At 41.6% G+C, this 20,203-nt stretch overlaps 1 protein-coding gene across 2 annotated transcripts in view; it reads left to right on the plus strand.

Moving 5' to 3' along the window:
- MYRIP (myosin VIIA and Rab interacting protein) overlaps positions 1-19,936 on the plus strand; it is a 287,231-nt gene extending 267,295 nt beyond the window's left edge. For both annotated transcript variants that reach the window (XM_069473478.1, XM_069473479.1), the window contains 5 exons: positions 8,456-8,617; positions 12,646-12,750; positions 12,863-12,923; positions 14,886-15,004; positions 18,940-19,936. In XM_069473478.1, coding sequence (XP_069329579.1) covers positions 8,456-8,617; positions 12,646-12,750; positions 12,863-12,923; positions 14,886-15,004; positions 18,940-18,972 — 480 coding nt within the window. In that variant the 3' untranslated portion in view covers positions 18,973-19,936. The remainder of the gene's footprint in view (positions 1-8,455; positions 8,618-12,645; positions 12,751-12,862; positions 12,924-14,885; positions 15,005-18,939) is intronic.
- The last annotated feature ends 267 nt before the right edge of the window (positions 19,937-20,203 follow it).

The following is a 20,203-nucleotide window of genomic DNA, read 5'->3' on the forward strand; positions in this document are numbered from 1 at the left end:
CAGAGTATATTCTTTCCCGCTTTGTCAAAAATTAGGTGACTATATGAGGATGGTTCTATATTTGGATTTTCTGTTGTGTTCCACTGGTCTGTATCCCTGAACTTGTGCCAATACCAGGCTGTTTTAAGAACCACAGCCTTGTAGTATAGTTTGAGGTCTGGCAAATTAATACCTCCCATTTTGTTTTTGTTGCTTAAAATTGCTTTTGCTATACGGGGTCTTCTTTGATTCCATACAAAGTGTATAATTATTTTCTCTACGTCTGTAAAGAATGATGTTGGTAATTTAATAGGGATTGCATTGAATCTGTAGATCACTTTGGGTAGTATAGACATTTTAACAATGTTGATTCTTCTGATCGATGAGCATGGTATATTTTTCCATCTATTTGCAAGTTCTGCTATTTCTTTTCTCAGTGTTTCATAGTTTTCCTTATAGAGGTCCTTTACCTCTTTAGTTAGGTATATACCTAGATATTTTATTTTCTTTGTTGCTATTTTGAAGGGTATTGAGTCTTTAATTTGGTTTTCCGATTGACTGTTATTGGCATATATAAATGCCTCTGATTTGTGTATATTAATTTTGTAGCCTGAGACTTTGCTATATTCGTTAATCAATTCCAGGAGTCTCATGGTTGAATCCTGGGGGTTTTCCAGATATAACATCGTATCATCAGCAAAAAGTGAGAGTTTGATCTCTTCCTTCCCTATTCGGACTCCCTTGATTCTGCTCTCTTGCCTGATAGCTCTCGCAAGGACTTCCAATACTATGTTGAAAAGTAATGGAGACAATGGGCAGCCCTGTCTGGTTCCAGTTCTAAGTGGGAGTGCTTTCAGTTTTTCCCCATTCAGTATGATGTTGGCTGTGGGTTTGTCATATATGGCTTGTATCATTTTTAGGTAGGTTCCATCAATGCCTATTTTGTTAAGCGTTTTTATCATAAAAGGGTGTTGAATTTTGTCAAATGCTTTTTCTGCATCTAATGAGAGTATCATATGGTTTTTGTTTTTGCTTCTATTTATGTGGTGAATTACATTTATAGATTTACATATGTTGAACCACCCCTGCATCTCGGGGATGAAGCCCACTTGGTCGTGGTGGATTACTTTTTTGATAAGTACTTGGATTCGATTTGCTAGTATTTTATTGAAAATTTTTGCATCTATATTCATGAGGGAAATTGGTCTGTAGTTCTCTATTTTTGTTGTGTCCTTTCCAGGTTTTGGTATCAATGTTATATTGGCTTGGTAGAACATGTTGGGGAGAATTCCATCCTTCTCAATATTGGAGAATAGTTTGTGTAGGATGGGCACCAGTTCTTCTTTGTATGTATGGTAAAATTCAGGTGTGAACTCATCTGGACCAGGGCTTTTCTTTTTGGGAAGGTTTTTTATTGCTGTTTCTATTTCAGTTCTTGATATTGGTCTGTTCAGGTACTCTATTTCTTCCTGGTTGAGCCTGGGAAGACTATGTGTTTCTAAAAATTTGTCCATTTCCTCCACGTTCTCCAGTTTGTGTGCATAAAGATTTTTGTAGAATTCATAGATGATATCTTGTATCTCTGTGATGTCGGTTGTGATTTCTCCTTTCATGTTCCTAATGGAGGTTATTAGAGATTTTAGTTTTGTGCTCTTGGTTAGTCTAGCCAGGGGTGTGTCTATTTTGTTTATCTTTTCAAAGAACCAACTTTTTGTTTTATTAATTTCCCTTATAGTTTCTTTGTTGTCCTTTTCATTTAATTCTGATTTGATCTTAGTAATTTCTCGCCTTCTGCTGGGTTTGGGATCGTTCTGTTCTTCTTTCTCCAGCTCTTTGAGTCTATTCGTTAGGTTGTCTATTTGCATGTTTTCTGTCTTTTTGATATAGGCATTTATGGATATGAATTTTCCTCTTAGGACTGCTTTAGCTGCATCCCATAGATTTTGATAAGTTGTATCTCCATTGTCATTTAATTCAAAGAAATTTTTGATTTCCATCTTGATTTCTTCTTTTATAGAGTAATTATTCAGGAGAAAGTTATTTAGCTTCCATGACTTTGAGTAAGAGTGAGGGTTTCTGTTTGTGATCATTGTTACTTTTATTCCGCTGTGATCTGAGAAGATGCATGGTATAATTTCTATTTTTTTGAATGTTTTAAGACATGCGTTATGTCCTAGGACATGGTCAATCTTAGAGAATGTCCCGTGAGCTGATGAGAAGAATGTATATTCTGTGGACTTTGGGTAGAATGTCCTATAGATGTCAGCCATGCCCATTTGTTCTAGCATTCTATTTAGGTCCATTATGTCTTTGTTTATTTTCTGTTTAGAGGATCTGTCCTGTACTGTCAGTGGGGTGTTAAAGTCTCCAGCTATTACAGTATTGTTATCTATCATTTGGTTCAGATCTAGTAGGGTTTGCTTTATGAATCTAGGTGCACCTAGGTTGGGTGCATATATATTGAGTATAGTCATGGCTTCTTGTTGAATTGTGCCTTTAACCAGTATGTAGTAGCTATCTTTGTCTTTTATTATTTTTGTTGGTTTGAAAGCTAAGTTATTAGAAATTAAGATTGCCACACCAGCTTTCTTTTGGTTACCATTTGCTTGAAATATCGATTTCCATCCTTTTATTTTCAGTCTAAATGCATCTTTGCAGGTTAGGTGAGTTTCTTGAAGACAGCAGATACTTGGATTGTGTTTTTTTATCCATTGGGCCAGTCTATGTCTCTTGAGTGGGGAGTTCAAGCCATTCACATTTATTGAGAAAACTGATAAGTGAGACAGTTTTTTGTTCAGCTTGTTGGGTAGAACTTCATTGTGATGTTTTCTCTCCTGGGCCATTGTGGTATCTGGAATTTGATCTTTAGCTCTTGAGTAGTTTTACATTCGTGGATCTTTCTTGTGCTGATCCGTGTATAATTCTCTTTTGAGTACTTCTTGGAGGGCTGGTCTTGTCTTGGTGAATTCCCTCAACCTTTGTTTATCTGAGAATGTCTTGATTTCTCCTTCGTATAGAAAACTTAGCTTAGCTGGGTACAAGATTCTAGGCTGGGCATTATTCTGTTTCAGAAGCGTGAAAATGGGGCCCCAACCTCTTCTTGCTTGTAAGGTTTCAGCTGAGAAATCTGGCGTAATTCTGATGGGTTTTCCTTTGTAAGTTACTTGTTTCTTTCTCCTTACAGCTTGGAGAAGGGACTCTTTAGTGGATATTTTGGTCAGCCTGATGACTACATGGCGTGGTGTTTTCCTATTTGCTATGAATGTCCCAGGGGTCCTTTGAGCTTCTTGAATCTGTATGTCTAGAGTATTGGCAAGGCCTGGAAAATTTTCCTCGATTATGTCTTCAAATAGCTTGTCCAACCCTTGCTTATTATCTTCTTCACCCTCAGGAATGCCAATAACTCTCAAGTTAGGTTTCTTCACATAATCCCACATTTTTTGAAGACTCAGATCATTTCTCTTACTTTTTTGATCTATCTCTGTGACTGACTTATTTAGTTGGAAGGAGTTATCTTCAATTTCTGAGATTCTTTCCTCTGTTTGATCTACCCTGCTCTTGAGACTTTCCACAGTGTTTTGTAGCTCTCTGAGTGAATTCTTCACTTCTAGGAGTTCAGTTTGGTTTTTCTTCAATATTTCAATTTCTTTAGTGAATTTTTCCTCCAAATCCTGTATTTTTTTGTGTTTTCCTTGTGTTGTTTATCCATTGATTCTTGTATATTTTTCAGCTTGTTTATGATCCATAATTGGAATTCTTCCTGTGACATGTTGGTGTTTTGAGTCTGGTTTGTGTCAAATGGTTGGGAGCTGGTATTTCTCTTTGGGGATGAGCTTTCCGTTTGATTCTTTGTGCTCACCGTGTTTTTTCGCTGGGCCCTTCCCATTTAGATTTATCATTGGATCTTTACTTATAGATTTAGTCTGGTTAACAGCACTCTTTATGCTCTATTCTTAGGCTGTGAAGCAGTCTAGGTATGTTGCTTCTTTTGGCAAGAGGGGGAGACTGTTGTGTATTGTTTAGAGATTTTTCTGTTTCCGTTGGGGGACTGCTTCCGATGGGTCCAATCCTAGAGGATTGGAGTGATCCAAGACCGCTTTGACGAGTTAAGACACTGTGTTGTGGTCTTTCAGAAGGCAGGCAGGGTCCACACTAATAGTAGACCGAAATTCTCTTTGTTTGTTTGTTTGTTTGTTTCCCTTTGGTTCTTCCTCTATAGGGGAGGTTTCTGTCTCTATCTGCAGGCAAGATACTAGCTATGGGGAGAGGACGGTGACCTCGCTTGCTCAGCGCCCTAGTTGCTGCAGCTCCCATGGGCAAAAGTCTGCCTTGTCCCAATGTCCCCAGGGATCAGGTTCCACACTCTCGCTTCTGGAGAAGTATTCAGTGTTTACACATGGGCGGGGACCCTATATAAGGTCCATGGACCAGGGGAGAGGGCCGTCCAGGGAGCCTCTTGGTACCCTATTGCTCCGCAGTGACTTGACTGTGGGCCCTAAAATGGCGATTGTGCGCCCGCAGATCGCCAGCACTGGGGGTGACTGCTCAGGATCCGGTATGTACCAGAGCCAGGGACCTGGCCCGTTCCGAAGCTCACCGTGGGTCCCCAGTTAGAAGGCGAAAAGAGAGAAGAAAGAAAAAAAAAAAAGAAAAAAGAAAAGGAAAGAAAGAAAAGAAAGAGGAGAAAAAGAAAGAGAAAAGAAAAAAAGAAGAAAAAGAAAGAAAGAAAAAAAAAGAAAAGAAACGCAAAAAGCCAAACCAAAAACACCAACAAAAATGAACAAAAACAAACTACATAGCACCTCACCACACCGCAAAGCAGAAAGATACACAAATCTGAAGTATATAATTCAGCGACTCAATGTGTTTTTTGTTTGTTTGTTTTACGCCTTAGCACAGCTCTGCCCCTTCACTTCCGCTTGGCTGGGTCCGGAGCGGCCATTAGATGTTTTTGTTTTTACGCCTTAGCGCAGCTCCGCCCCTTCACGCCAGCCCGGCTGGGTCCCAGGCGGTTTCGCAGTGGATTTCAAGATGGCGCCTGCGCGTCCGCACAGCTCTGAGGGTGGTGGGGATCCAACCTCCGCGCTCAAAAAGGCACGGCAGCCAGAGGCCCAGAGGGCAAAGGTGCCCGCCGAGGCTGTCCGGCTCGTGAGCCGCCGGAAAAGAAAAGGAAAAGGAAACAAACAAACAAACAAAACCCAGAAAAAATTCACCAAGAATAAAATATACAGTTCGGCGAGCCTATTCTTCTTGTTCTTTTTTTTTTTTTTTTTTTTTTTATGCCTTAGCACAGCTCTGCCCCTTCACCCCGAGCACGGCCCCGGCATATCCCGCACTCCTGGCGTTGGTTCAGAGACAAGCGGAGGGCGCCGGGCAGAGAGAGCCGCTCGGCACTTTATGGCTCCCGAGCGGTTTCGCCCTCGCTTTCAAGATGGCGCCTGCAGAGCTCCGGGGCTGGAGGGGACCGGCTCCCCGGCAGGCAGAGACCGCCACTGCCCGGGGGCTGGCGAGCAAGGACGTGCACCGGGGTCACCGGCTGGAGAACCGCCAAAAAAGGCAGCACGGGGTACAACGCTATTTGCTGTCCGGGAATCTTTTATGTTTTTCCGCCCTGGTGCAGATCCGTCCCTCCTCGCCAAGCGCTGTCTCAGCTGAGAGCCCCCAGGTTCTAAGGTAATTTCGCAAAAAAGCCTCCTGTCTGCAATGCGCCACGTATCCCTCAGTGATTCTGCGCTGGCCTGGGTCAGGGCTCTGTTCAATTGGGAGCGGAGGGCTAGCCGCTTTCCCGAGAGGCTGCACCCACCCCGGCTGGGGGCGGGTGTATCCGACCCGCGCTCCGCTGGCTAGTGTCTGTCCCGCGGTCCTAATTTTCGTTCACCTCAGACCTCACTCGCTCTGTTTGTCCCACGCTGATTCTCCGTGGATTCACACCGCTGTTCCTGTGTGGGAGCGGTCCTCTAGCATTGTGGCAGGTCCGGATAGATGCCTTCCTCCCCGGGAGCGCAGATCCAGGCCGTCACCACCACTCTGCCATCTTTCCAATGTGTTATTTTTTTATAAAGCATTTTCATCATATAGCTTGTTGACTTTTGTTATTTCAAGCCAGCAACTGAGCAAATATTATATCCATCTATAACTGCAATAACTCTAGTACCTTTATGTTAGAATTTGAAAGGCAAAATGTCGTAACATTCTAACTGAGATTATCACAGCATCATAGGGCAAGGAGGATAAAGACACAGGATCAGACATCAGCCCTGAGCTCAGTTCCAGGCTCCTCCACTTCCCAACTGTGAGACCTCAGGAAGCCCCTGAACCATAAAATGTTCTCTTTAGAATCTTTAACATAGTGATTGTAACAGTACAATACAGTTATACACAAGGATTGCCATGAGCATAGATAAGTTGCATAAAACCCTTGGCTCAGCCCCTGGCTCGATAAATACATGTTGTGTCATCATGATCATCATCATCATCATTATCCTCCTTCAGTCCTTTGGGCACCATTACTCTGGCTGTAAATTCCTGTTCAGCTGGTGTCAGTGCCAAACCACTGAATCTGTCCTTCCTTCTGGTGCTTTTAGGGAACACAAAGTAAATGACGAACATCCTGGCCTTGCTGAGGGCTTGGAGCTTTTTCATATTGCTTTGTCTTGGCAGAAAAAAACAAGGAACATTAGCAGATGCCACACTGAAGATGTAAACGGCAATTAGGCTGATACAATTCTAGGGTGTGATGACATTGAGTTTTACATGTTTCTGGTAAAATCAAAGTTCTGAGGCCAAAGTTATATCAAGTTATATTTAACTATTGCCACTCTTATTCATTTAATTTAAATAATCCATATTTTGTTTCATTGTGCAAAACTGTCAGTTTATATTTTAAATTAGTTTATTAAAATAAAATTACTTCTTTTGGTATAAATAAAGTGTAAGCAAAAATATAATAAACTTCAAACTGCCATAGCTTTCTCCTCTCTCCCTCTCTCTCCCCTTAAGTTTTCTTACCCTCTGAAGGGAAATTTTTCAACTTCAGAAATTTTGAGATACATTTTTTTTAATAATTTCTCCACTCAAATACCTTTGAAATATTTATCATTTTCTTAATATGACAAACAACAAAGAACCGTTTCTTGTTTTGAAAACAAAGGCTAAGTGGCTATAAATAAATTGTGAAGATCTTTTAGAAACAGAATTTCTCTAATGCTCGGTATATGATAAAATAGATATATAAAAGACCAAAGGTAAACAGAAGTCTGGCAGTTCCCAGCAGACATTCAGTTCGTGCCCCCTGTGTGACTGGTGAATCATCTGATGTGACGTCTACTGTGACAGCAGTGCTGGAAGCTCCCACGTCCCGGCGAATTATGCCTGGCGGTGAAGCACAAACGTGCCTTCCTCGAGCCTGTACCTGCCTTGCTCCACTTTGAAACGTTTTGTAAAATTGCCAGTCTGAACTCAGATGAGGGAATCACACCAGGCAAACGACAGAGCGGGAGCATCTCGGGGTCCTTTCCCTCACCAACACCCAGCATCACTCGGTGCAAGAGCTCTGCGTGACTTGTGTGTCTAAGCTCTTGCCTTGATCTCAACTCCATTATATTTTTAACTCAAAGGACCTGATAAAGTCCTGGCCATGCATTTCATTCAAATCAACTCTAAATTGCTTTGATTACAGGTTTAGGACTTTATATACGGTGATTAAACCTCAAGAACCTCTCTTTAAGTGATTGCCTTCCTTAGGTGCATCTCGTTCCTTGTGTTGTCAGTTGTTTCATCACATTACTGATTAGGCCACAGGAGCATTTGTCTCATTCACCATGGCCCACATCCCTCAGTCTGGAATTATTCCAATGATTTTACTTTGCTCACTTTTATGGGAATCATCTTATAAACTCGTAAGTCAAAATATTTTTTTCTTTATCTCAGATTATTTCTTGTATCTGATTTGCTCTCCAATTTTCAATAGCTGTGAACCTGAACAAATTTCAGGTTCATTTTAATTCCTTAAACTGTTTCAAGCAAGCAGAAGCTAATCGGGGAGAATTAACTCAAAATTTGTAATTATGTTAAATTAATTTCACTTCTTTCATGTTTTCTGAATTTTGTTCTCAATTACCTAATGCTAACCAAAACTCGATTATGAGTTTTCCTCTTTGTTTCTTCTTGACATTAATTTTTATGGTCACTGGACCCATTTACAGTTTACATAGCTGATGTCATGTATTTTGTACTATTTTGTCAAAAGCAACTTACAAATTTTCCTTCCAGGAAAGTTAGGAGGGAAGGTCTGGTTGACAGTGAGGGGGTGGCAAGACCCCACACTACCACTTAAGTGTGAAGAACGTTGCTAAATGTTATCCAAATGTCCAGCCTGGTTCTCTCTCACTCCCCTGAATTACCAGGGCCCCCTGAAAGGGCCCGAACCAGCCCTAGGGCTGCAGACCTGAGCTAACAGGCAGTGCTCTCCCTCCAGGTGTACCTGGCAGCAGGCACCGTGTACGGCCTGGAGAGTCAGCTGACTGAGCTGGAAGATGCTGCCCGCTGCATCCACAGTGGCACTGATGAGACCCAGCTGGCAGACCTGGAGGATCAGGTGGCCACAGCTGCAGCCCAGGTCCACCATGCTGAGCTCCAGGTGAGAACTCTCCTCTCTGCCCAGATGGGGGCCCCCAGGGGGAAAGAGGGAGCCATGGTATCTATCGGTTGCCATCCTCTCCAGCACTCTTGCATGAATATGGTCCTTCCAGGTGGAATCCACCAAATACTCGCTTTTTAAAGTACAGCCCTCTTCTCTCCCAAATCATAGCCTTGGTAATATATTGGACTTCCCTTTAAAACCTTATGCCAGTTTCCTCTTTGACAAATGTCCTGAACCATATGTAGGTCTCTTTGCTATACAGGTTCCCATTCCACCCCAAGACCACCCTTATCTGACCCTTATCATGTTGTTAATTACTTATTTAATGCCAGTTTTCTTGTTATAGACTAAAAGCTCCATGAGGACAGGACTAGCAGGTAACTTACCACAGTAACCCCAGTGCCTAGCACAGTACCTAACACAGATTTGGCACTTAATAAAAATGGGATGAATAAATGAATGAGATTGGAAGCATAGATTTCTCAGGCCAATATTTTGCATGAGGAGCAAGCCAGATGTAGATATGGCTATTTCAGAACTGATTGCTGTAATCTCCATAACTTTGTGAAGAAGCCTGTTTGCAGTTTTTGTGGATGTTCCCCCTTGGCCTTGGACTCTGTCAGTCAAAATTGACCGTGGACTAAGCCACTGATTCCCCAACCGGAGTCTGCAGACATGTACATAGTCTCAGGAACCCATGACAATTTGTTTTCCTTCAAAGGGGCCCATATGTTACTCAAGTTTGAGAAACACTGGTCTCTGCAGCATAAATTCACTGTAGACCCCCTGGTCCACTGATATTTCTATAGATTCTGCATCTTAAAACTGCACCCTTGGGAGAATTGTGGTCAATAGAAAACACCTCTGGATAGAGAAGATGACAATCTCAGGTGATATTTATTTTAAAAGTAAACATTTTGAATTTAAAGAAAATCACATCTCCTGACATCATTAACCACTCTTGAGAATGAGAGGGCACAGTTCTCTGCTGTGTGGGTGGGTTAGTGCTGTGGACTAGAAGTGGTCGCAGCAGACAGATGGCCCTGTTGACTATTCATCGTCAGTAAGAATGACTGAAGAGCAACTCTCCTCAAAAAAAATTATTTTCTATAAATTTCCCCAAGACTTGATCAATTTATTATCAAAGTTATATACAGGAGAATCAAATTATTTGTTTTCTGGTACCATTGTGCAGCAAATACTTCTTGAGTGATGTAGCAGGAAGTAATATTTATGGGTGTTGGGAGGATTGTCTTGGATAATTAGTTATTCCTGCTTCCAAATTTTTCTATACTTAAATTCTTAGAGCCATGTTTTATGGCAGAAAATCCTAGTGTCCCAAATGTCCATTTTGCATGCTTTTAAATGTGCCTATTTTATTATTTATTTTTAAACATAATGATAATGTTATCAATAATAAATACCCAGTGATCAGTGAGCCTTACTTTGTGCCAGGAGTTGTGCTTAGTGCTTTACCTCTTCATTGTGTTTAATCTTTTCAGCAACCCCATGAAGTGGCTACTGTTATTATTCTCCTTTTATATCTGAGGAAACTGAGGCTCCAAAAGGTTAAACCACTTGCCTGAAGCTACTTTCAATAGCTAGAAAGTAATAAAACCTGGATTTTAACCCAAGTCTTTCCTACCTCACAGCCCACATTCTCAACCAGACTGTGCTGTGTGGTTTCCTGAGACAAGTGTTGGTCCTGCCTTCAGGTGAATGCACTCACCTAGGAGTCCTTAATTTGCCTGGGAGATTGTTGACCCTGCCGTCAGCTCTGCAGATCTCTCAACAGGACCTGCAGGCATGTGGAGACTCTCCCTACACTGGGAGTTGCTGCCTGTAGTCTGTTCTCTTCCGAAGTCTAGTCTCATCTCACACAGAGGGTTTCCTGTAGGATGATGGGAGGGTCCCCCCTGAGGAGGATAGATGTGCTAAATTGTGCTTTTGGATTGGGACAGATTCTAAGGATGTTGTCAACTTAGAGTTTACCTTTGGGACAGACTGTCATTGTCCAGTGCTGAAGGAGATTGCAGAGTGACCCCTGGGGAGTGTGCTAAGGGTGCTGTCATGCAAGGTGGTTTCTAGGAGCATTCCTGGAGACAGTCTCTCTGAACTCTTAGTGTCAGGAAAAGCTGCTCTTCTGAGTACTTGGTCTTTATCTTGTGGACATAGAGTCCTACACTGGGCTCTTGGCTTTGGCTCCTGGGAGACTCGGAGCTGAATTGGTCATCCCCTTCTAGCAAGTCCGTGGCTGGTTAGGCATGCAGTCTTAGGAATGAAGTGGGACCTAATTATATAGAGAGATAACAAAATATAAACCAAATCAGCCCCCAGTAGTCTCCTTTCCTCTTTCTTTGTCCTTTGTCCTATGGACTAAAGCTTCTTATTCTAGAACCTAACAATCAGAACATGAGGTCAGCAGCTTGCTTTCACCTTGACCATGTCTTCCAGGGCCCTCTGAGCAAGGCTTTCCATCAAAACTGCTCCCGGGCAAGAATGTGGGCATCTAATCCACACCAGTTGCAAGTGACTGGTAAAAGCTTAGCCTGCAACTTTTCTCAGAGGCGTGTATAATTTATTGATCTATAAACCAAAGGATTGCAACTCTCAAGGTGAAATCTGAGCAGTCAGAACAGGAAGGCATCTGGGGGACAGGAAGGGGCAGGGCTCACAATGGCTCCTTCTGGGGCTGGTTACTGAGCAGCTTCACTTGCACCCTGCCATCAGCTGCCACAGACGTGGCCTTCACCTACCTTCCCCTCCTCTGACCGAGGCTGCCACCTCTCGGGGGTAGGGGAGGCATCCCCAAATCTGCTGACCCTTGAGCCCTTGTCCCTGCACTTCCTCTAGCACCTATCCCAGCAGGCTTTGTCCAAGGAAGCCCTCAGTAAATGATGGCATAACTAGAATTTGTCTTGAGTAGCACAAAATTGTGGAGGGCGAAGGGAGGCAGCAGAGACCTCAGGGCTGGGGCACACACATGCTGGCTGCTGGGCCTGCCTTCACGGTAGTGTGTGATAGCAACACCCAGGACGTGCCATCTCCGCAGATGCCTGCCTCTCCCCCCGACTCTGCTAGCCTCTTCCTGCCTCTTCCAGTGTCCCCCATGCCAGGCCTTGGCAAGTCCTCTGAGAATACGGCAATGTGGTGGGAGCATGGACATTGACATTAATTCCAAGCCTTGCCCCAGACCAGCTATGAAATATTGGGCTTATCATTTATCCCTTTGAGCCACAGTTTTGTCATCTGTGAAACCAAGAAAAGGCACTTACTTCATGGAATTATTTTGAGAGATGGATGAGTTCGTGTGTTTAATGCACTTAGCATGGTTCCTGGCACATAGTAATGCCCTTTTCCTAAGGGCAGGGACAGTGACTTCTTCATCCCTTCTCCCCAGGAACTAAGTGGGCTCTTGCTGTCTGTTTCTGCCTTCAGACTCTGCAGGAAGGAAATCTGAGTTCTCTCTGACCCTCCCAGGTTACAAATGAGGAAACTGATGCCCAGAGAGGGGAGGGAGTTTCTCGAAGCCGCTTGGCCTCTTAAGTTGGACCGGGTGCTGGTGGGCCTCCCTCCTAAAATCTGGTGCTGTTGTTTTTGGATTCATGAAGTTATGGAAGAAGGAAGCAGGACCTATAAATTACACTTGCCTTTCAATGCTCAGTTCACATGTTGGCTTCTAAGGAAGACTTCCACGACCACCCTACCCCCGCCCCTGTGCCAAGTCCAGTGGCCCTGGGCTGGGGCTCCCATAGTGCCCCCAGGCTTCCATTTATCCCTAGGCACACTCTGACAGGGTTGTTGACATGCTTGTAGCTACCAAATTAGAAATGTAAATCTATAAAGAAGGGCTTGTGTTTTATCTTCCCACTACACACTGTAGACAGGTGCCTGGTAGAAGTTGAACAAATGAATGAACATACATCAAAGCAGATTTGTTCTTTATAAGCTCAATAACAGTTTTAACAAAGATTCTCCCCATCTGTATTTTCTCTCTGCCAATCCTGTCTTTCTGTTGCATTAAGATTTCTGATATCGAGAGCCGGATTTCAGCCCTGACCATTGCAGGATTAAACATAGCACCGTGTGGGCGCCTCACAAGAAAACGGGCTCAGAAGCAAAGGAACCAGGTGTGTTTGTCCCTCACTCCCTCTGTTGGAATGTTGCATGACCTGGAAAATTTAGAAGATAAAATATCTTTGGCTTTGCAAAGGTATATTGATCATTATGTTCTGTTTGTAGATACAAACCATAGACACATCAAGGCAGCAAAGGAGGAAATTGCCTGCTCCACCGGTGACAGGTATGCTTAGATTAAAACCACAGAGCTACCAAAAAATTCAGCCTGAATCATTTACTGTGAGTAACTCAGAGATCTGAGTTTGAGGGCCAGGTCAAATGAAGAGTTCTCATGCAGAATTGCTCTTATCTGTCTTGACTTGGGTCCCCACTGAAGAAACCTCTGTGGAAAATAATATAGAGCTACCTCAAAGAACTAAAAGTAGAACTACCATTTGATCCAGCAATCCCACTACTGGGTATTTGCCAAAAGGGAAAAAAGACATTCTATAAAAAAGACACCTACACTCGTATGTTTATAGCAGCACAATTCACAATTGCAAAGATGTAGAAACAACCCAAGTGCCCATCAATACATGAGTGGATTAATAAAATGTGGTATATGTTTACCATGGAGTTCTACTCAGCCACAAAAAACAATGGTGATATAGTACCTCTTATATTATCCTGGATGGAGCTGGAGACCATTCTTCTCAGTGAAGCATCACAAGAATGGAAAAACAAACACCACATGTAATTAGTACCATTAAATTGGTACTAACTGATCAACACATACACACACACACGGAAGTAACATTCTTCAGGTATCGGTCAGGCGGGAGGGGGAGGAGGGGATGGATAAACTCACACCTATCGGGTGCGGTGTGTGCTGTCTGGGGGATGGGCATGCTTGTGGCTGTGACTCTGGTGGTGCAAAGACAATTTATGTAACCAAAGTGTTTGAACCCCTGTAATAATCTTGGGGTAAAAAAAAGAAACCCTGTGACAAGGATGGGATTGCAAGTAATTTATTTAGGAGGTGACTCCAGGAAGCACGAGTAGGGGAGGAGAGAAATGATTCAGGGAAGGAAAGTGAGCCAACACAGGGCACCTTTAGTTAGTAGGTTATTTCTCTGGGCAGGTAAGCTAACTCCTCCCGGGCACCTCTGAAAGAGAAAGTTGACTGCACCTCAGAGTTCCCTGCCCAAAGGGGAGGAAGATGGGCTATGTGTCCTCTAACTCCCATCCATCACTGGCTGAGGGTTACTTCTGGGAGCACTAACTCCCTGGCACTTCTGATCTGCCCCAGCACGAGCCAAGAACAAGTGGCAGTGCTTGCGGTAGGATCTGCTGGAATGTGCTGGAATGGTGACTGTCAGGGAGAAGTGGACAGAACACCAAAAGCATCTGCCACAGTGTCCAACCTAAAAGGGACTCCAGCGATGCCAGTCATGTCACCTTTATCCAGTGGACATTTTTAACAATTTCCCTCGGTTCAGAAGCCACAAGAGAAATTTTGATTTACAAAAAGAGGAACAGAAAGTCAGAAGATGTGCATTTGAGCCTTGGTTCTGGCATTCATCATTTAACAAACATTTATTGAATGCTTACTTTATATTCTGCAAAACCATATACAGTTAAAATTTATCACAGGTCTATGATCCTTTATTTGAAACGCTTGAGTCCATATGTATTTCACAATTTCTTGGGCACTATAAAGCTAATGAGGCACACATTACATGTGCTATATATTTCTTAACACCCCCCATGGCGTGTGGGCAGCATCTGATAATCAAACACATTGATGTCCTTGCAGCGAAGCATGAGAACATTCACACTTGGTGAGATGGACAAGGACCTTAAATAGCCACATGTCAGTTCAGGTCAGGTTTTGTAGTCAGATGATTTGGGCTCCAAAGTTATAAATATTTGCAGCCTTTTATACTTCAGGGTTGTCAATAAGAATTTATGGACTCTATTGGGTTATTTCCAAGCTACCTTTTCCCAGAAAGCTGCAAATGATCCCTTGACTTATTTGGTCAATCATAAAAATAAACACAAAATAAAAAGATTCTGCAACAAACACAGTACAGGAATGAGATGCCAAGCCTAGAATAAAAACCCAAGTAATCTGGCCACCTGGTCTTTTTCCTTAACAAGCAGTCCATCTTCTGGGTAATGCTTATTCCCATTTATTTCCTTTTAGCTGAAAAAATTGAGACATCTTCAGTGACCACCATTAAAACATTTAACCGCAACTTCATTCTCCAAGGCTCCTCAACAAACAGGACTAAAGAAAGGAAAAGCACCACCAAGGATTTGACGGTAAATGTCATCTGTGCCTTAATGCTCATCACCTTCACTGTGGATGGTGTCTCCATTCTGCAGCCTTCCCTTCTGCGCCACAACCTCCCACCCCCTACCCCCGTCACAGCCCCAAAAAGCATCTTCCCTGCATGGTTTCATGGTCCCCTGGCTTTGGAGGTTCTCAATAAGGTGAATAACATCCTCCCTGGTATTGCTAACCTCTTAAAATGTGGACATGTCCTCTCAATTATATCTCCAGCTCCTAGTAGGAACCAGATTTGATATAAGAGAAATAAAAATATATGTACACAGGACTATAAGGTATGGTTGAGGTGTATGAGTTTTTGTTTTCCATCCGTATTCACTCTTCCTTAAATTTCCTTTTAGCCATTAATGCTGTATTCTTCAAAAAAATCAGCAGCTATCCCTAAATGTGACAAAGGTAGGGGCAATAGATAATTTGCACAAACTCTAGATATCATATAAAGCGGGCTAATGGATCATTTGCTTAAAAACCAAAATATGTGTTAGAATTTTAGCAAATGCTTGATGCTGCGTATATAGGAACTGATGATCCAACTGAGCTGTCTCAGTGACCAGTTAGGCTGAGTGTAGATCATGTCTGGGATGACAAGATTGAAGCAGGACAATCTGTTGCCTTTCCTGCATCACCCGTCCCTCCCCTCCCCCTCATTGTCCCTGTCTCATGAGCACAGAAACACAGGTAATGGCATGATGGTGGGCACATCATTCTGAACCACAGTCTACCCCCTTACGCACTGTATGGCCACAGTGCCACTCACTGCCTTCCTTCATTGGCCAGCCACTGACCCTGACCTTTTACAGTCTATTCACCTTGCTCCTGGCTGTTACTTAAAAGAACTAAAAAGATGCATTACCACATTAAAAGGGCAGACCACCAGGGTCAGGGGAGGAATTGGTTATAAATAAGATAGTTAAAAATAAATTATCTTTAGCAGAGACAGAACATAGATTGGTGGTTGCCAGGAGCCGTGGGGAGGGAGAATAGGAAGAAACTGCTCAATGGGTAAGGGGTTTTACTTTAGAGTGATGGAAATATATTGAAACTAGATAAAGGTGGTAGTGGTGCAACCTTGTGAATGTATTAAATACCACTGAATTGTTCACTTTCAAATGGTTAATTTTATGTTATGTGGATTTCACCTCAATAAGTTGCTTTTTAAAATGAAATAAAAGTAAATTACCTTAAAGTAACACAGAGAGATTAAAAATGAAAGAATGGGCAATATTTACTAAACAAAAACAGAAAAGAAAGGGAAGCAATTTTACTTTCAGCCAAAGGAGAGTTCAAGACAAGAAGCATTGAGAGAAAACAAGGAGAAAGGATGTTTTAATTTTGGTAAAATAAGGTAGTTAAGTCATGAGGCTTTCTCAGTTTGGCAGACAATAGAGCAATACAATTTATAGCGCCATGGTTGGTGACTTTAAAACTCCCTTATCATCCTTTAGCAGCACAAGTATACCATAAACAAATTAGAGAATTGAGTAGTGTAATTATTAAGCTTTAATTAAGATGTTTATTTGCCCGGTGCAGTGGCTCACGCCTATAATCCTAACACTCTAGGAGGCTGAGGCAGGAGGATCTCTTGAGCTCAGGAGACCAGCCTGAGCAGGAGAGAGACCCCGTCTCTACTAAAACCAGAAAAAATTAGCCAGGCATGGTGGTGTGTGCCTGTAGTCTATTAATGAACAGGACTAAAGAAAGGAAAAGTACCACCAAGGATTTGATGGTAACTGTCATCTTTGTCTTAATGCTTGGGAGGCTGAGGCAGGAGGATGGTTTGAGCCCAGGAGTTTGAGGTTGCTGTGAGCTAGGCTGATGCCATGGCACTCTAGCCTGGGTAACAGAGCGAGAGTCTGTCTCAAAAAAAAAAAAAAAAAAAGATGTTTATTCAACTTTACACTTTACAGGTTATTCACTTTCTTCCCAAGCATCAATGAACCATTTATAAAAATTGATTTTATACCAGCTTAGCAAGCAAACCTCAATAAATCCCAAAAAGTAGAAAGTGTAAAACTACCTTCAGTGACCACAATGCCAAATGTAATCTAGAGCAATTCTGTCTCATGGAACTTCGTATAATGATATGGCACTATTCTACATCTGCAATGTCCAGTACAATAGCCACTAGCCACATGTGGCTATTAAGCACTTGAAATGCAGCTATTGCATTGTAGGAACTGATTTTTAAATTTTAGTTAATTTTAGTTCATCGAAATGTAAATAGCCACATGTGGCTATTAAGCACTTGAAATGCAGCTATTGCATTGTAGGAACTGATTTTTAAATTTTAGTTAATTTTAGTTCATCGAAATGTAAATAGCCACATGTGGCTAGTGGCTACCATATTGGACAGGGCAAATCTAGGAAATTAGAACAAAAGTTAAGCAGAAACCCTACTTGGAAATTAGAAAGCATTTGTACCCACATACACAACTATGCATGCACATAATCATGCACACTCTCGCATACACACTTCAAAGTAACTATTGAATTAAAGAAAAAAGCAAATCCACAGAGCCTTTAGAAAATAACATTTTATATATATCAAAGCAAATAGGTTACATATAAAACTACACTGAGTCAAATTCATAGTGTGAAACATTTTCTTACTTCTTAAAGAAGAAGTAAAACAAATGAACTAGACATTGAGTTCCAGACATCAAAGGTAAACAAAAACCAATTAATTATGACCAGAAAACTATAGTAATTATCATAAATTCAAGAGTTGATTATTTGGAAAAAAATAGGAATTTTTTTTTGTAAGTCACATTAAGAAAAACTTTAAGAGATTATAATAGGATATAAAATTTTTATATAAATGTACAATGTGATATAAAATTATCCTAATAAGTTTTAAAATAGTCAATACTAATAAAATCAGACTCAAACCAGAATATTACTAAAAACTGACTTAAGAAATAAAAAGAAATTTTTAAATTTATTAAACCTTCCAAAAAATATTCCATGGCCAAATGATTTTGCAGATTAATTTTTAAGAAACAGTTAATTCCCATGCTACATAGAAGATATTCCAGAGCATTAAAAAATTGAAGGTTAAGAGATCGATGTTGTAAAACTATCAGAACCCAGACTATGGAAGCCTAACATGCTGGTAAGCATGTGTATGTTCCCCATGCCCAGGCATGCGCAGATACACACAAAACATGCTGATTATACTTTTTCAGAGAAATGACGAATATGAATTAAAATATTAGCAAATTAAACACAGTAGTGCATTAAATAAATAAATTGCCAGGTAGATTTTGTAGGAATGTAAGGGTACCTTAAATATTGTGATATCAATTAATAAATCACATCAATAGTTCCATAAGAAAAGTCATTTCTTCCCAAATTAATTTATAGCTTAATCCAATTCTCATAAAAATCTCAGTGGAATTTCCTTTAGATTCAAGTTCATATAATAATAAATTAAAAAGAATAGACAAAAGCATTTTGCAAAAATTACAATGATTTTCCTGCCAGGTTTCAAAACAAATTCAAAGCTGTAAAGAAACATGATTAGGGAAATAGAATAGAAAGCTCAGAAATAGATACAGGCACATACGAGAATGTGTTATATGATCTTTTAAAAGCATTAGAAACCAGAAGAGAAGGTATAGATTATTAAGGAAACAAACAAACAATTGTGCTTGGAAAATTGGCCATGGAGGTGGTAGTGGGAAAGAAAGCAAGTTAAATAATTACTATATACCAAAAGTAATTAATTTCAGGTGGATTAAGAAGTACATGTAACAAAATGACATCACTTTTTAAGTGAGGTAGAATATTTAACTGGTCGATGAGCAGGAATAGTTTTTGATATAAAAAGCAGTCAACATTATTTTCAATTGCCTCGTCTCCCTCTCGCCGAGTGGCTGCTGACAGTGTGTTCCATATGTCACAGCAGGAGCCCTCTCTGGAGTCAGCTGTGATGTATTAACGCCATGGAACTCCACTGCCAGTGACCCACTGCCTCGGCCGTACACGACAGTGCCTTGACCCAACAGCCATCGATTACTGTACGGATTTCCACCTGAGGACAAGGCCTGGGGAGCCACAGTGCACCATCACAGGGCTGTCCTGATACCTCACCCAGAAAGCCGTCTCAGACTTGAGCATTGCGGTCTTGCCCACTCTCTGCCTTAGGCTCCCAGGGGAATCCAAGACAGAAAACCAAGACGCTGGCTTCCAACAACAGAGCTCCACGTTCAGAAGATGCATCTTTTCCCTGTTCGCTTTTGCTACTGTGTGTTGACTTTAAGATCTTTGGTTTTTTGTTTTGTTTTGTTTTGTTTACCCCTTTGATTCAACTAGAATTTCATGTCAATAATTTGTCCAAGGGAACATTGTTGGAGGGGGGTGGAGGGAAGGAAAGTGGAGGTTATTGTTTAATTCATCATCAGTGTTTGTTAATCTCTCACAAGCGTCTTTGTCTTACAAATGCTAAGGGAAAAGCCAGCCCCTGCAGTCAGCATGAGGGACAGTCTAATTTGGGGACTGCTCCCCATCAAGGCTGCAGGTCTCCCTTCAGCCACCTCCTTCCTGCTAAGCCTTAGCTTGCCACGCTACCAGTCGTTCCCATTGCTTTGCGGTCACCAGCCACAGGATGGAAAGCTCTGACTCACCCATGCCACACCTGGGTCTGAAACAATGTCTCATTAAGAATTTAATGGGCTGACTGAGTTTCCCCACTCTGAAGGGGAGAGGGGCTTGAAAAAGACCACCACTGGTTCAACTTTAGGGCACTGTCCAGAATCAACATGCAGTTTAGCAATGACCACATCTGAAAATGAATTATTGAAAAATAAAACCACATGAGAACACTTTTGTCCTCCAAAATTTATTTCCCAATAAGTATTCATCAAAGTAGCAAAATGACCTTAAAGACAAAAATGGTTAGGGAATAGGCTTAGAAAATTTACAGGCATGAGAAAAGCCAGGACAAATTGTGAATTTAATGGACATGACGAGTTGATACTAACTCCCGTTTGTGGTCTGTTTGGACCTGTCTCAAATGCATGACTAGAGTGTGCTTATAAAAGCAAATGGAACCCGAATTTTACTCAATTAGTTGGGCATTAGCAACCTTTTTAAAAAATGTTTTCTCCTGATATATTCTGAATCCGAGGAAGAAGGCGAAAGATGGGAGGCAAGAAAGTAGTATGATTAAT

The sequence above is a fragment of the Eulemur rufifrons genome, chromosome 7 (assembly GCF_041146395.1).
Source record: "Eulemur rufifrons isolate Redbay chromosome 7, OSU_ERuf_1, whole genome shotgun sequence".
Classification (NCBI taxonomy): Eukaryota; Metazoa; Chordata; class Mammalia; order Primates; family Lemuridae; genus Eulemur; species Eulemur rufifrons.